Below are 16,129 nucleotides of genomic sequence, written 5' to 3'. Positions count from 1 at the left end.
ACCGTTGTGACAATTTACACCACTGGGATCTCTTGGAAAGGACACCGGAGGATGGATATGACAGCACCTGGACTGCTGACTGGGCCAGTGAGGTCAGATATGTCATATCTAAATAAAACTGGCTGAGCTGAGTGGAATAAAACTTCAATGGGGCCATGTTACATCTACTGAGGATCACATCGACCTCAACCCCGAAGATGAGAAGAGAACTTTGACACTCTAATCTCTGTCACCAGACCATTCATTCTAACAACAATCTTTACATACAATTATATGTGCATTAAATGCATTCCATTAATGTTGGTAAAATCCACCCTTGTGTAGACCCTCATAAGCCCTGAGACTGCTGCTGGGTGCCCCCATCTTGGATTTGATGTCAGCAGACTCAAGTTCCACTCTATAGTATTCCTCATCCCTCCTCTCCCAGCAGCTTCATAAAACATTTCCTGAAGTGTTCAGCTGTAATATGACATATGGAAGTGTAACTTTTATCACCCAAAGAACAGCAGGGGCCCCATTCATCTGAAAACTTAACAACACGGAGGGCCACAAAGACGGAGCGAGAGGAATGTATGTAGGGCAAACTTAGACCATTGGTGCAGTCTGCAGACCAAACAACTTCTTTGTGTTTAAAATATTTTTTTAATATAGAAAACTCTGGTACTTTCTGTTAAATAAAGGAAGTGGGAGCGGGTGGTGTGATGGGGGATCTTCCGATTCTAATATTTTCTGTAGGAAGACATTCCCCTTTCCTGTCTCAGGAATTCGGGAGGTGAACACGCAGCGTACATGGAGCTCCTGATGTTATATCTCAGCTCTTATACAGACACTAACACTGGAAGAACACCGGGGGCTCCACACATAACAGGATGGAGACAAACTAAGTTATAATCCGGGCTGGTGGGGGCAATGTACTACCGATGGTCTTTCTTTATCCAACAATGTCCTCCATATATGAATCAGACTTGGAGGGAATGTAGTGTTGTTGTACGGCTGTTCTTTGGTCTATGATAATTTTTAGGACAATAAATTAATGCTTTAAAATATGTTTTTATTTCTTTTTATTTATATCAATAAGAAGTATTGTGATATGTGTATTTTTGACATTTACCCGATGCAGCCAGCAGGTGGTGCTATTGAGTCAATTCTCCAACTTACTCATTGTTCTCTGTCCTGTAATTTGATTTCCTGCTATTCAGACTAAAGCTGGATGAGTCAGAGGAAGGACACGCCCCTCTACCTGTCTCTGTTCCACCTCCTTCTTGTCTCTGTATGGGGGAACAATTAGAGAGAGACAGTCCACAAGTGATCAGCTAGTGCTGGGCTGTCTTATCGGAAAGCCAAGAATTCTCTGTAACACGGTGTCATGGAAGAGATCTGTATTAAATGTTTATTTATAAAATGAAAATTTCATACAAGTAATAAGAAAAGTGACATAAAAGATCAGTTTATTGATTTGTAAATATCCCAAAAATGTATTAAAACCAACCAAAAGTCATTATAGATTATCATTCAGCATTTTGTATTCGGGTAAAATGAAAATAAACAACGAAACAAGAAATTCCCCGGCTGTGACTTACATTACACCTGTACTGAGGGGAATATGGAGGGGCATTGCTGGATGTATTCTGAAAATGCTATTCTCCTGGCTGTCTGTGGACTCAGTATTTGGGGACACTGACCTGGAACAATCATGCAGATCAGGAAATCAGAGATAAGTCAGAACACCGAATCTAAATACTTGTTTTTCCGGGTTACTGACATAGAAAGTACAGAAGCCATTGGATCAGAATGACAGCCAGGGAACTAGTATTCTTTAGAAGTAGTTAGCAATGGCTGCCACCATACTTCCTCCATACAGATTCCTATAATACAATTGTGTAGGGTGCAGACAGTTTAGTGTGTGATGATATATTAGCATTATGTGTCTCCTTTTTATGTCCTGTACATCCTGGGGAAGGTGAGAGCTCTATGCTGCTCTATACAGACATGGCCGCCAACAGAGGCAGCCCATACACATGTAGGGAGCCCGGGAATCCTGAGGGGCCTAGGCATCCCAAGGGGCTCACCTGCTGGGCCCCAGCCAATGAGACTGAGTTGTTGCTGCGGTAGTAACTAGCAATTGCTAAAACAGGGTGGCCACGGAGTACGTAAATGCAGCTCACTTAATTCCAGCTGCAGGGGGAAGGCGGAGTGATATCACCTGCACTCCTCATCTCCCTACAGACCAGATGCTGGTTTGGGCACCACGCCAGTCGCAGCTCAGCCATGTGTAAGCATGCAGGACTACTCAGTGCTCACTGTGGACTGGTCTGGAGACAAGTTGCTAGACATCACTATGGTAAATTGAATAACAATGTTGCTGGATATGGGCCTTTGCTGTGACTGTCTCTTTGTTGGATTGGGCTGTTTCTTTGGGGAGTCTCTTTGCTATATTTGGATGTTTCCTTCCTGAATATGTAGGAATGTCACTTTGCTGTGTTGGGCTGTCTCTTTGCTGAATATATAGGGATGTATCTTTGCTTCCCAGTCCCTTCCCCCCAGATGGAGGTCATGTGACCTCTCCTACCTGACCTCCTCTCATGGTGGTCAGTGGTTGTACATACACCAACGCATGAGCCGACCATCGGGGATATGCCAAGCTGGGTCCACTCATTCTGGTAAGCCTCTTTAAACTTTTGGCTTCACTTTTAGGCCTCATGCACATGGGACATTTTTACAGCGGCTGCTTTTTTTGGCATCTGATGTTTTTTTCTGCAGCCAATAAAACCCCAGCATGTTCTCCTATGTCTCCCCAGCATGTTCTCCTATGTCTCCCCAGCATGTTCTCCTATGTCTCCCCAGCATGTTCTCCTATGTCTCCCCCAGCATGTTCTCCTATGTCTCCCCGGCATGTTCTCCTATGTCTCCCCAGCATGTTCTCCTATGTCTCCCCAGCATGTTCTCCTATGTCTCCCCAGCATGTTCTCCTATGTCTCCCCCAGCATGTTCTCCTATGTCTCCCCCAGCATGTTCTCCTATGTCTCCTCCAGCATGTTCTCCTATGTCTCCTCCAGCATGTTCTCCTAAGTTTCCCCAGCATGTTCTCCTATGTCTCCCCCAGCATGTTCTCCCATGTCTCCCCAGCATGTTCTCCCATGTCTCCCCCAGCATGTTCTCCTATGTCTCCCCCAGCATGTTCTCCTATGTCTCCCTCAGCATGTTCTCCTATGTCTCCCTCAGCATGTTCTCCTATGTCTCCCCCAGCATGTTCTCCTATGTCTCCCCCAGCATGTTCTCCTATGTCTCCCCCAGCATGTTCTCCTGTGTTTCCCCAGCATGTTCTCCTATGTCTCCCCCAGCATGTTCTCCTATGTCTCCCCCAGCATGTTCTCCTATGTCTCCCCCAGCATGTTCTCCTATGTCTCCCCCAGCATGTTCTCCTATGTCTCCCCCAGCATGTTCTCCTATGTCTCCCCCAGCATGTTCTCCTATGTCTCCCCCAGCATGTTCTCCTATGTCTCCCCAGCATGTTCTCCTATGTCTCCCCAGCATGTTCTCCTATGTCTCCCCAGCATGTTCTCCTATGTCTCCCCAGCATGTTCTCCTATGTCTCCTCAGCATGTTCTCCTATGTCTCCTCAGCATGTTCTCCTATGTCTCCCCAGCATGTTCTCCTATGTCTCCCCAGCATGTTCTCCTATGTCTCCCCAGCATGTTTTCCTATGTCTCCCCAGCATGTTTTCCTATGTCTCCCCAGCATGTTTTCCCATGTCTCCTCAGCATGTTCTCCTATGTCTCCCCAGCATGTTCTCCTATGTCTCCCCAGCATGTTCTCCTATGTCTCCCCAGCATGTTCTCCTATGTCTCCCCAGCATGTTCTCCTATGTCTCCCCAGCATGTTCTCCTATGTCTCCCCAGCATGTTCTCCTATGTCTCCCCAGCATGTTCTCCTATGTCTCCCCAGCATGTTCTCCTATGTCTCCCCAGCATGTTCTCCTATGTCTCCCCAGCATGTTCTCCTATGTCTCCCCAGCATGTTCTTCTATGTCTCCCCAGCATGTTCTTCTATGTCTCCCCAGCATGTTCTTCTAGGTCTCCATGCACACACAGGCTGTTATCAGCAGTTTTTGGCAGGGGCATTTTCTGGCTGAAAAAAAAAAAAAAAAAATGAAAACTAGTGGGTTTTGAGTGGCGTTTTTCAGCTGTAAAAACGCTCAAATGTCGAACGCTGATAAATGCAAAATAATGCTGCTAACTGGCGTTTTTTGACGTTTTTTATTCCATTGCTTTTTTTAAGCCTGGGTCCTGTTTGGAGGTGTCATTCATGGAACACAGTGGGGTAACATTGATGCATGCTGAACACTGCATGTGATTTGCACCAAAAATGCACCGCATTCCTGTGCACATCACATGTCATGTCTGTGCGATGCGATTTGAGCTATGTATTTTGTATGGCTCAAATTGCATCACGTTTGCACAAAAATGTTGTAAGACCCTTTTTTCTCCACACCTAATCACATTGCAGGGGTATGAACACCCATGCGATGCGATTCTGGCAAGCGCACTGCATTTTGCAATCTGTTTCGGGGTATCGTTCATGGAACATTAAGCCCCTTTGACATTTTGCCAATTTGGCATGCGATTTTTCATGATGAATCGCATTTCAAATTGGAACCTATTACCAGCAATGGCACCCGTTCACACTGAGGGCGTGTTAAAAAAAAATTTAGCTGAACGCGCAGGATTTCAAACTCGCATATCAGTGCGACTTCAGGGGCGATTTGACAGACATCTGTACGGGTTCATGCACAGATGTCTATGGAAATCGCCCTGAAGTCGCCAAAAGTAGCGCAGAAACGACTTTTGGGAATCGGTGCAAAGTCATGGTTGCACCAATTCAGACAGTGAAGTTGCCGGCAATAGGCTTTGATTTGGCATGTGATTTGACATGTCAAATCTGCCCAATGTAAACGGGGGCTTAATGTTCCATGAACGACACCCCCAAACAGATTGCAAAATGCAGTGAGCTTGACAGAATCGCATCGCATGGGCGTTCACACCCATATGATGGGATTTTGATGCGGGAAAAAAAGGGTCCACATTTGCACCAAAAAGGTTGTAGGACCCTTTTTTCGCTGCACCTAAAGGCCCGTACACACGTACCGATCGTCGGCATACAAACGTCGGTGGACGAAGGATCTGCCGATTGTACGCGTGTTAGTATGGTGCCTCCGACAGATGTCTGCGCACAATCCGCGGACAAAAGTCTTTCGTGCAAACATGAAAATATTTGTATGCCGACACCAGAACGGACGATTGTTCGCCTGTCAGTACACAATTCGGCCGACAGACCGCAGATTTGCAAGACTGGGCATGCTCAGAAAATAGAAAACACAGGGAAAGTTAACCATTACATGACATCACTTCTGCAGTCGGCGGACAAAATTCTTGTGCTGTCCTTGTGCTGTCTTTGCACTTTTCAGCAGACACCGACATCCCGGGGAGAAAAGAGGAACATTTGTAAGCCGACCATCGGTACGTGTGTACGGGGCTTAAATCTTATCACATGGGTGTGAACACTCATGCCATGCAATTCTGGCAAGCATTGCATTGTGGGAAAGTCAGAGGTACTAAAATAGCAGAGAGGTGATTTTTAGGTAAAAACGCCAATGCAAAAAAAGTAAAAAAAATGCTAAAAAACTCACTACAAAGCTACTGGCGTTTTATAACATCCAGTGTGCAGGAGGCCTTACTGTGCCAATAAGAACTTTTCATTCTTTTTATCATTTTTTGGACATTTTTCACTTTTGAGCCATTCCAAATTTGTTTTATATAATCTCACTATTGATTCAGTTCCTCTAATTTCCCTTATTAGGTTCATCATTATTAGTGGATGTTATTCACGTTTAGCGCCGCACATTTTGTTTATATTGTTTAATATTTGCACTAGTTCAAGTGTTGTGCTGGCTGCTGATTGGTTTGGACATCAAGCGCGGTAATTACATTTTATTCTTATCCCATCACAATGACTGCACTGCATTCTCTGTACTGATGGATCATCTCCACCCTCTGTGTCTGATCATGGCTGCACATAGCGCCACCATCAGGAGGAGGGGCAGAACATAGGGGGAAGGGTGGGGGAAGGGACATTCCTGATATAACATGGTAACTTACTGTTTGGGGAGACTTCCCTTCACTTCCTCTCCAATAGCTGCAAAAGGAAGTGACAGGAAATCCCTCCAATCCCTGGTTGCCACCAACACTAGTGTCCATTAACAGTTTTGGCAAACCAGCAAATCCATTGGAGGATTTCCCCTCTATTCCAGTTCTGGTATTAACTCGGAATTGGGGATTTTCTTTCACTTTGGGGTGATAACATTCACCAGGACAAATAGAGAGGGGGGGCTCTCTCTAAATTGGATAGAGACAGCAGTAGAAACCTGACAGGGGCTCTAATCCCTCTCCACTCTATTCAAAACTATAAAAAGATGTGCCTTTAGTTATATGATAGATAGATAGATAGATAGATAGATAGATAGATAGATAGATAGATAGATAGATAGATAGATAACATTCCCCTCGCAAGAGATACATCAATGCCGTTTTTTTATCGGTGAGTCTTAGTATTGATACTTTGCTTTGCAATTTGTGTCCATAGAAAATGAATGGGTGCAAATCGCACTGCAAAGAAGTGCATGTAATAATAAACAGGGATGCAGTGCGATTCCTTTCCAAGTTGCATGCGGTTTCCCGCTTCGCTCCTGTGTGTACCCAGGCCTGTCGTAGTGATTTCAGCCTGGGTTCACACAGGAGCAGTGCGGGAAACCTTATGCGCTTTAGACAGAAATCGCACCGCGTTCCTGTTTAAATTGCATGGGATTCTTTGCAGTGCGATTTGCGGCCATTCATTTTGTATGGACACAAATCGCACCACAAATTATTGGTTTCGGTATAGGGAGCATTTTTACGAGTACTAATGAAAATAATCCGTATCAGTGCATCCCCGCCCCTCACTATAATTATACAGTTATTCCAGCCAATCACAGTGATCTGAGAGGGAGTGATGAAGATGTTTTATATAATATATTTATAATAGAAAACCTGGCAGGACCATTAACATATAATAGGTGCTCTATCCCTTTAAAACAATCAATTAGTATAAAATATTTGCAATCATCATAGTAGAAATAAAAATTGAAAACAATCGCATTAGAACTCAGTACAAGAAATAAGTGTATATCCCTTTAAGTATGAAGCCATATGAATGAAAGTTCATTAGTGAAGCGGAAACAATTCTTTATCCAAGTAATGTGATGTGCCAAAATCTCTCCACTCCAGTGCTAACCTCATTGTATTCCACCCACCGAGTGCTCAGGCTTCCTTCCCCTTCTCATCCCCCCCCACAGATCTTTATACAATCTCTCCCTACCCATATCCCAGCATGGAGGGGCTCAGTGAAGGTGGTGGTGAAGGTGTGGAGGTCTCGGATCGGGTCACACAGATCATAAAAGGAGATCCGCCCGGCCTCATAATCCAGATATATCCTGACTCTGTTACTGGAGATATTGGGGGGTAATAGGATCCCTTTACTGTCATGTCTCACCACATAATGATCACCATACCTGTGCAATCCCCAGGACTTGTTATTATATCCAATCACTGACTGCAGTCCTCCTCTCCTGTCTATACTGGGGTAACACATCCCGACTATCCACCCATCTGATCCCCCGACATCCACTTCCCAGTAATGTCTCCCTGAGGAGAAACTCCGACTGCTCAACACCTGAACCTTATTCTGAAATCTCTCTGGTGTTTCTGGATGATTCTGGTTTCTATCTGACCTGGATACAGTTTTCCTGTCATCTGATATATGTAGATTATTATGGGCTGTGTTTACATCCAGTAAGATGTCTGCAGCTCCCTGTGTATAGAAGTCTACATTTACCTCTGTTATTATATCAGATAATGTGTGTAATGTGTGTGATATCCCAGCCACATCCAGACCCCCTCCATCATGGAGGAGCTTCTCATGTTTCTCTCTGTCCTCATTATCTCCATCCTCAGTATCACACAAGTCACCTGTGTCTGATTCCTGTAAGACAGTCAGTGGATCCGTCACGTTACACAGCTCCTCAATGTGACGCATCTTCCTGGACAGCTCCTCCTTCTTTATTTCCAGATCCCGGATGGAGATGGAGATCCGCTCTGCCCGCCCGGAGATTTCCCTCAGGACTCTCTTCTCCAGGTCTTCCAGACGTCTCCTGAGATCTCTAAACAGCACAGTGACTCTCTCGGTGTCACCAGCTGCTTTTTCTTCTACTTTCCTCCTGTGTTCCTGCAGACTCTGGACTCTTTCCTCCGTCTCCTCTCTCTTTGTCAGAAGTTTCTGCAGAACATTCCTAAGTGTCTCCTTCTTCTTCTTAGAAGCCTCATCCAGTATCTCCACCTGGTGTCCTCGATGTTCTCCAGCCAAAGTGCAGGACACACAGATACAGGTATCATCCTCAGTGCAGTAATACTCCAGGATCTTCTTATGGACGGAGCATTTCCTGCTCTCCATGGACAAGGTGGGGTCACATAAGACGTGTTCTGGGGACTTTTTGTGGACTCTCAGGTGTTTATCACACAGAGAAACCTCACACTGTAGACAGGATCTAACAGCAGGTACAGGAGAGTCCACACAGTAAGTACAGAAGACCCCGGACTCTTCCTGATCAGGCTGAGCAGACAGGAAATTCTCCACTATGTTACGCAGTGTTATGTTCCTGTGCAGTGCAGGCCGATCTGGAAACTTCTCTCTGCATTCAGGACAGGAATATCCTCCAGACCCCCCCTGTGTATCCAGCACACGATCAATACAGACCCGGCAGAAGTTGTGTCCACATCTCAGGTTTACAGGATCTGTATAAATGTTCAGACAGACGGAACATTCTAGCTCAGCTCTCAGATTAGCAGACGCCATCGCTGACAGCAGAAGAGAGAAATGAAAGTAAAATTCTCTGACTCCGGGGAAGAATGCAGTTGGGAGGGGTGACCTCCTCCTACACAGGGTGAGGCTGGGCTGTGACTTCTACTTTATTCATAGGATTCCTTATATGGAGGGACACCAATATTGGAGGAATCTCATCCATAACAATGTGCGTGTCTCACTGGGGCGGGCTGGGCCGGGGGGCAGGGTGGCAATTTCCCCCTGGGCCGATCTGATCCCCCCCCCCAGAAAAGGCTGCTCAGTTTCTTCATTAAAGTTCACTATCAGTATGCATTTATTGTGACTGGTTTGGCCGCCCCGGAGACCCGGTTGCTACATCACCATCCGCTTGGCGTCTAGCAACCAGTGACGTCACGGACGGTCTCCAGAGAAGGAAAGCGAGGAGTGGAGAGGACCCATCATGCAAAGCGGATCGTCCTCCGTGCCGATTACTGGCTCCAGCTGCCTTTGGCTCCTCCCTCCATCTTCCACTGTCAGGCCACTGCAGAAGAGAAGAAGAAGAGGTGCATGCTTACAATGGCAGTTTACTTGCCAATTGTCATTGCCACTGTGGGAACAGGAACAGCAGCATTCGTTGCTTCTAATTACATACACTGGCCAGTGGTGTATGCAGTTAGAAGCTCCATTCCTGGTTTCTGTCTCTCCCCCAGTCCCCCTTCCCCCGTAGTGTCCTCCTGCACTCGCTGTTTGATCTCTGATCTCCGTTCCCCCTCTGATCATCAGTGCCCTGCAATAAGAGAATCGGGAGGCGGAGAACACACTGCAGGAAGGGAGAGAGGTGAGCTGAGTTTGTTCTAGGAGAAGTCTGGAGGTAAGCTGCAAAGTTTCTGCTAGGAGGATTTATTTTGCAGTGAAGGGTCCTGTGTGTGTGTGTATGTATGTGTGTGTGTCAGTGCAAATAAAACAGCGCAAAAAGGTTGTGAATAATGATGGGAGTAATAAATAAATAAATAAATTATTGAAATCTTAAGAGCCAGTTCACACTGCCGCGACCATAAGTCGCCCCATGTCGGAGCGACTTTTTACCGTGACTTTACCGCGACTTCAGTGCGACTTGTGAATTATTTTGCGCGACTTATATGACAGACGACTTTGTATTTGGCCAATCAGAATATGATGTGTTGTGACCTAATTCCCCTTTTCTGTTTGTTTTTTTACTCATTTCCTCATTGCCCACCAGTGCCACGTATCAGTGTCCACCAGTGCCACTGCCCACCAGTGCTACGTATGTGTCCACCAGTGCCACTGCCCACCAGTGCTACGTATGTGTCCACCAGTGCCACTGCCCACCAGTGCAACGTATCAGTGTCCACCAGTGCCACTGCCCACCAGTGCCACGTATGTGTCCACCAGTGCCACTGCCCACCAGTGCCACGAATCAGTGTCCACCAGTGCCACATATCAGTGTCCACCAGTGCCACGTATCAGTGCCACGAATCAGTGTCCACCAGTGCAACGTATCAGTGCCACGTATCCGTGTCCACCAGTGCCACATATCAGTGCCATGTATCAGTGCCACAAATCAGTGTCCACCTGTGCCACATATCAGTGTCCACCAGTGCCACGAATCAGTGTCCATCAGTGCCATGTATCAGTGCCACTAATCAGTGAACACCAGTGCCACGTATCAGTGGCACGTATCAGTGCCATGTATCAGTGCCACGAATCAGTGTCCACCAGTGCCACGTATCAGTGCCACGTATCAGTGTCCACCAGTGCCACGAATCGGTGTCCACCAGTGCCACGTATCAGTGCTACGAATCAGTGTCCACCAGTGCCACGAATCAGTGTCCACCAGTGCCACTCATCTGTGTCCACCAGTGCCACTCACACAGACCAAGCAGAGATAATAGAATATATATACCATTACATATATATATAATATACATACACCATATAGGCATGGCTGCAATGTGGGGAATGCCTGGCTAATCTCTTTCTTCTTCCTGGAAAGTCTGATAACAAGTCGCCTTAATATGAGATAAGGATCCGACTTGGAGGTGACTCCCATTGAAGTCTATTGACACAAGTCTATTGCCCACCAGTGCCACGTATGTGTCCACCAGTGCCACTGCCCACCAGTGCCACGTATGTGTCCACCAGTGCCACTGCCCACCAGTGCCACGAATCAGTGTCCACTAGTGCCAGGTATCAGTGCCACGAATCAGTGTCCACCAGTGCAATGTATGAGTGCCACGTATCAGTGTCCACCAGTGCCACGTATCAGTGTCATGTATCAGTGCCACGAATCAGTGTCCACCAGTGCCACATATCAGTGTCCACCAGTGCCACGAATCAGTGTCCATCAGTGCCACGTATCAGTGCCACTAATCAGTGAACACCAGTGCCACGTATCAGTGCCACGTATCAGTGTCCACCAGTGCCACGTATCAGTGCCACGAATCAGTGTCCACCAGTGCCACGTATCAGTGCTACGAATCAGTGTCCACCAGTGCCACGTATCAGTGCCACGTATCAGTGCCACGTATCAGTGCCACGAATCAGTGTCCACCAGTGCCACTCACACAGACCAAGCAGAGATAATAGAATATATATACCATTACATATATATATAATATACATACACCATATAGGCATGGCTGCAATGTGGGGAATGCCTGGCTAATCTCTTTCTTCTTCCTGGAAAGTCTGATAACAAGTCGCCTTAATATGAGATAAGGATCCGACTTGGAGGTGACTCCCATTGAAGTCTATTGACACAAGTCGGATACAAGTCGTCTCAAAGTAGTACAGGACCCTTTTCTGAAGTCGGAGCGACTTCAGTAGTGCCAATTAAGACGGCTCTCATTCATTTACATTGCATTTGTTATGACAAGCGATTTGGGGCGACTTAAGGGCACACAATTCGCCTGACAAGTCGTGCTAGTGTGAATGGAGTGTTAAGTGTACGGTGCAACATGTGCAATATTTTGTGGAATTCTAAATCATATAAATAATACCATAAATATGTAGAAAACGAATTAGCAATATTAAATAAATATACAGGCATACCCCGTTTTAAGTACACTCACTTTACATACACTCGCGAGTACAGGCACAGCCTGGTCAGCTTGGCATGGCACTACTCCCTGTTTTTAACATTGGTGCCTATGGGAAAATCTTGGTCAGTTTGACATGGCACTGCTCCCAAGCCATAAGTGACAGGGATACCAAACGTAGGGAGCACCAAGAGGGGACCCAGGACTACACCATATCCTATTTTGGCCAGCCAGCTTGCCAAGGTAATCTACCATATCATAGGATCCCCTTAACATGCTCCCCAAGCTTGGTGTCCTTGTCAGCAGTGCCATGTCAAGCAGACCAAGATTTCCTATGGAGCTAGTGTATTTACATGCATTGAGAAATGAAAAGATGTATTGCTTCACTTTAAGTACATTTTCGTTTTACATACATGCTCTGGTCCCATTGTGTACTTAAAAGTGAGGTATGCCTGTATAGTGAAAGTTCTGCATAACATTTCATATAAAATCACAAAAAAGGTGCTTCAGCAAGTAGCCAGTGAAAGAAAGTCCACAAAAGTGCTGAGGAATCTGTGCAAAACCATGCCAGCGATGTGATGTGGTGTGGTGAAAATCCACTCCCATAGGATGTTCCACTGTGTGTGTGTCTAATATAGCAGCCCCCCCCCCCCCCCCCCCCCCCAGAGCTGACAGACATTTCCCAAACTGACACACAGCCCTATCTATACCCACAAACTCCAATTACTATGTCCAGTTAATGTGAATTTAATTTATGACCATCCATTTTAACCCTGTGTCAACCAAACTCTGTACAATCAAAAACTCACCACCTAACTAAACACTCTATAGGTCCTTCCACACAGGCGTTTTGTCCGGCGGACTCTGTTTTGCTCAGCAGGGATTGATCCGTTGATCCCTGCCAAGCAGGCGAATGACAGGTCAGTCTCTGCTCACTGTGCAGAGATGGACCTGTCGGATCCCCGCTGTCCTCTATGGGAGATTGGATGATAATGGACCGCCTGTCCATCTTCATCATATCCAATCCTCCAGATGGATGGAAAATAGGATTTCATGGACAGGATCGGATAGCAGCGGGTGTCAGCGGACATGTCACCACTGACATCCACTGCTCCATAGGGGTACATGGAGTGTCCGATTAGGTCCGCCTGAAAAACTGACAAGCGGACCTGATCGGAAAGCCCTACTGTCATACCCTCCACACTCCTCTCCTGTACATACAGCCCACTGTCATACCCTCCACACTCCTCTCCTGTACATACAGCCCACTGTCATACCCTCCACACTCCTCTCCTGTACATACTGTCCACTGTCATACCCTCCACACTCCTCTCCTGTACATACTGCTCACTGTCATACCCTCCACAATCCTCTCCTGTACATACAGCCCACTGTCATACCCTCCACAATCCTCTCCTGTACACACTGCCCACTGTCATACCCTCCACACTCCTCTCCTGTACATACTGCTCACTGTCATACCCTCCACAATCCTCTCCTGTACATACTGCCCACTGTCATACCCTCCACAATCCTCTCCTGTACATACTGTCCACTGTCATACCCTCCACACTCCTCTCCTGTACATACTGCCCACTGTCATACCCTCCACACTCCTCTCCTGTACATACTGTCCACTGTCATACCCTCCACACTCCTCTCCTGTACATACTGCTCACTGTCATACCCTCCACACTCCTCTCCTTTACATACTGTTCTCTGCCATCCCCTCCACACTCCTCTCCTGTACATACTGCCCACTGTCATACCCTCCACACTCCTTTCCTGTACATACTGCCCACTGTCATACCCTCCACAGTCCTCTCCTGTACATACTGCCCACTGTCATACCCTCCACACTCCTCTCCTGTACATACTGTCCACTGTCATACCCTCCATACTCCTCTCCTGTACATACTGCCCACTGTCATACCCTCCACACTCCTCTCCTGTACATACTGCCCACTGTCATACCCTCCACACTCCTCTCCTGTACATACCGCCCACTGTCATACCCTCCACACTCCTCTCCTGTACATACTGCCCACTGTCATACCCTCCACAGTCCTCTCCTGTACATACTGCCCACTGTCATACCCTCCACACTCCTCTCCTGAACATTACCGCCCACTGTCATACCCTCCACACTCCTCTCCTGTACATACTGTCCACTGTCATACCCTCCACACTCCTCTCCTGTACATACTGCTCACTGTCATACCCTCCACACTCCTCTCCTGTACATACCGCTCACTGTCATACCCTCCACACTCCTCTCCTTTACATACTGTTCTCTGCCATCCCCTCCACACTCCTCTCCTGTACATACTGCCCACTGTCATACCCTCCACACTCCTTTCCTGTACATACTGCCCACTGTCATACCCTCCACAGTCCTCTCCTGTACATACTGCCCACTGTCATACCCTCCACACTCCTCTCCTGTACATACTGCTCACTGTCATACCCTCCACACTCCTCTCCTGTACATACTGCTCACTGTCATACCCTCCACAGTCCTCTCCTGTACATACTGTCCACTGTCATACCCTCCACAGTCCTCTCCTGTACATACTGCCCACTGTCATACCCTCCACACTCCTCTCCTATACATACTGTCCACTGTCATACCCTCCACAGTCCTCTCCTGTACATACTGCCCACTGTCATACCCTCCACACTCCTCTCCTATACATACTGCCCACTGTCATACCCTACACACTCCTCTCCTATACATACTGCCCTATGTCATACCCTCCACACTCCTCTCCTATACATACTGCTCACTGTCATACCCTCCACACTCCTCTCCTATACATACTGCCCACTGTCATACCCTCCACAATCCTCTCCTGTACATGCTACCTACTGTCATACCCTCCACAATTGTCTCCTGTACATACTGCCCACTGTCATACCCTCCACACTCCTCTCCTGTACATACTGCCCACTGTCATACCCTCCACACTCCTCTCCTGTACATACTGCCCACTGTCATACCCTCCACACTCCTCTCCTGTACATACTGTCCACTGTCATACCCTTCACACTCCTCTCCTGTACATACTGTCCACTGTCATACCCTCCACACTCCTCTCCTGTACATACTGTCCACTGTCATACCCTCCACACTCCTCTCCTGTACATACTGCCCACTGTCATACCCTCCACAGTCCTCTCCTGTACATACTGCCCACTGTCATACCCTACACACTCCTCTCCTATACATGCTACCTACTGTCATACCCTCCACACTCCTCTCCTGTACATACTGCCCACTGTCATACCCTACACACTCCTCTCCTATACATACTGCCCTATGTCATACCCTCCACACTCCTCTCCTGTACATACCGCCCACTGTCATACCCTCCACACTCCTCTCCTGTACATACAGCCCACTGTCATACCCTCCACACTCCTTTCCTGTACATACTGCCCACTGTCATACCCTCCACACTCCTCTCCTGTACATACTGCCCACTGTCATACCCTCCACACTCCTCTCCTGTACATACAGCCCACTGTCATACCCTCCACAATCCTCTCCTGTACATACTGCTCACTGTCATACCCTCCACACTCCTCTCCTGTACATACTGCTCACTGTCATACCCTCCACACTCCTCTCCTGTAAATACTGCTCACTGTCATACCCTCCACACTCCTCTCCTGTACATACTGCTCACTGTCATACCCTCCACACTCCTCTCCTGTACATACTGCTCACTGTCATACCCTCCACACTCCTCTCCTGTGCATACTGTCCACTGTCATACCCTCCACAGTCCTCTCCTGTGCATACTGTCCACTGTCATACCCTCCACACTCCTCTCCTGTACATACTGCCCACTGTCATACCCTCCACACTCCTCTCCTGTACATACAGCTCACTGTCATACCCTCCACACTCCTCTCCTGTACATACAGCCCACTGTCATACCCTCCACACTCCTCTCCTGTACATACTGCCCACTGTCATACCCTCCACACTCCTCTCCTGAACATACCGCCCACTGTCATACCCTCCACACTCCTCTCCTGTACATACAGCCCACTGTCATACCCTCCACACTCCTTTCCTGTACATACTGCCCACTGTCATACCCTCCACACTCCTCTCCTGTACATACTGCCCACTGTCATACCCTCCACAATCC

General features: G+C 47.3%; 1 protein-coding gene across 1 annotated transcript in view; it reads right to left on the bottom strand.

The window, feature by feature from the left end:
• The window catches only part of LOC309553051 (uncharacterized protein), a gene marked incomplete at both ends in the record, with an annotated part of 115,989 nt that overhangs the window by 7,090 nt on the left and 92,770 nt on the right, over positions 1-16,129 (bottom strand). Inside the window, one exon of the mRNA XM_082253949.1 lies at positions 7,379-8,945. Coding sequence (XP_082110075.1) covers positions 7,379-8,945 — 1,567 coding nt within the window. The remainder of the gene's footprint in view (positions 1-7,378; positions 8,946-16,129) is intronic.

The sequence above is a fragment of the Pelophylax lessonae genome (genome assembly GCF_965119305.1).
Source record: "Pelophylax lessonae genome assembly, chromosome: 4".
Taxonomy (NCBI): domain Eukaryota; kingdom Metazoa; phylum Chordata; class Amphibia; order Anura; family Ranidae; genus Pelophylax; species Pelophylax lessonae.
This window is presented reverse-complemented; position numbering and strand designations above follow the sequence as displayed.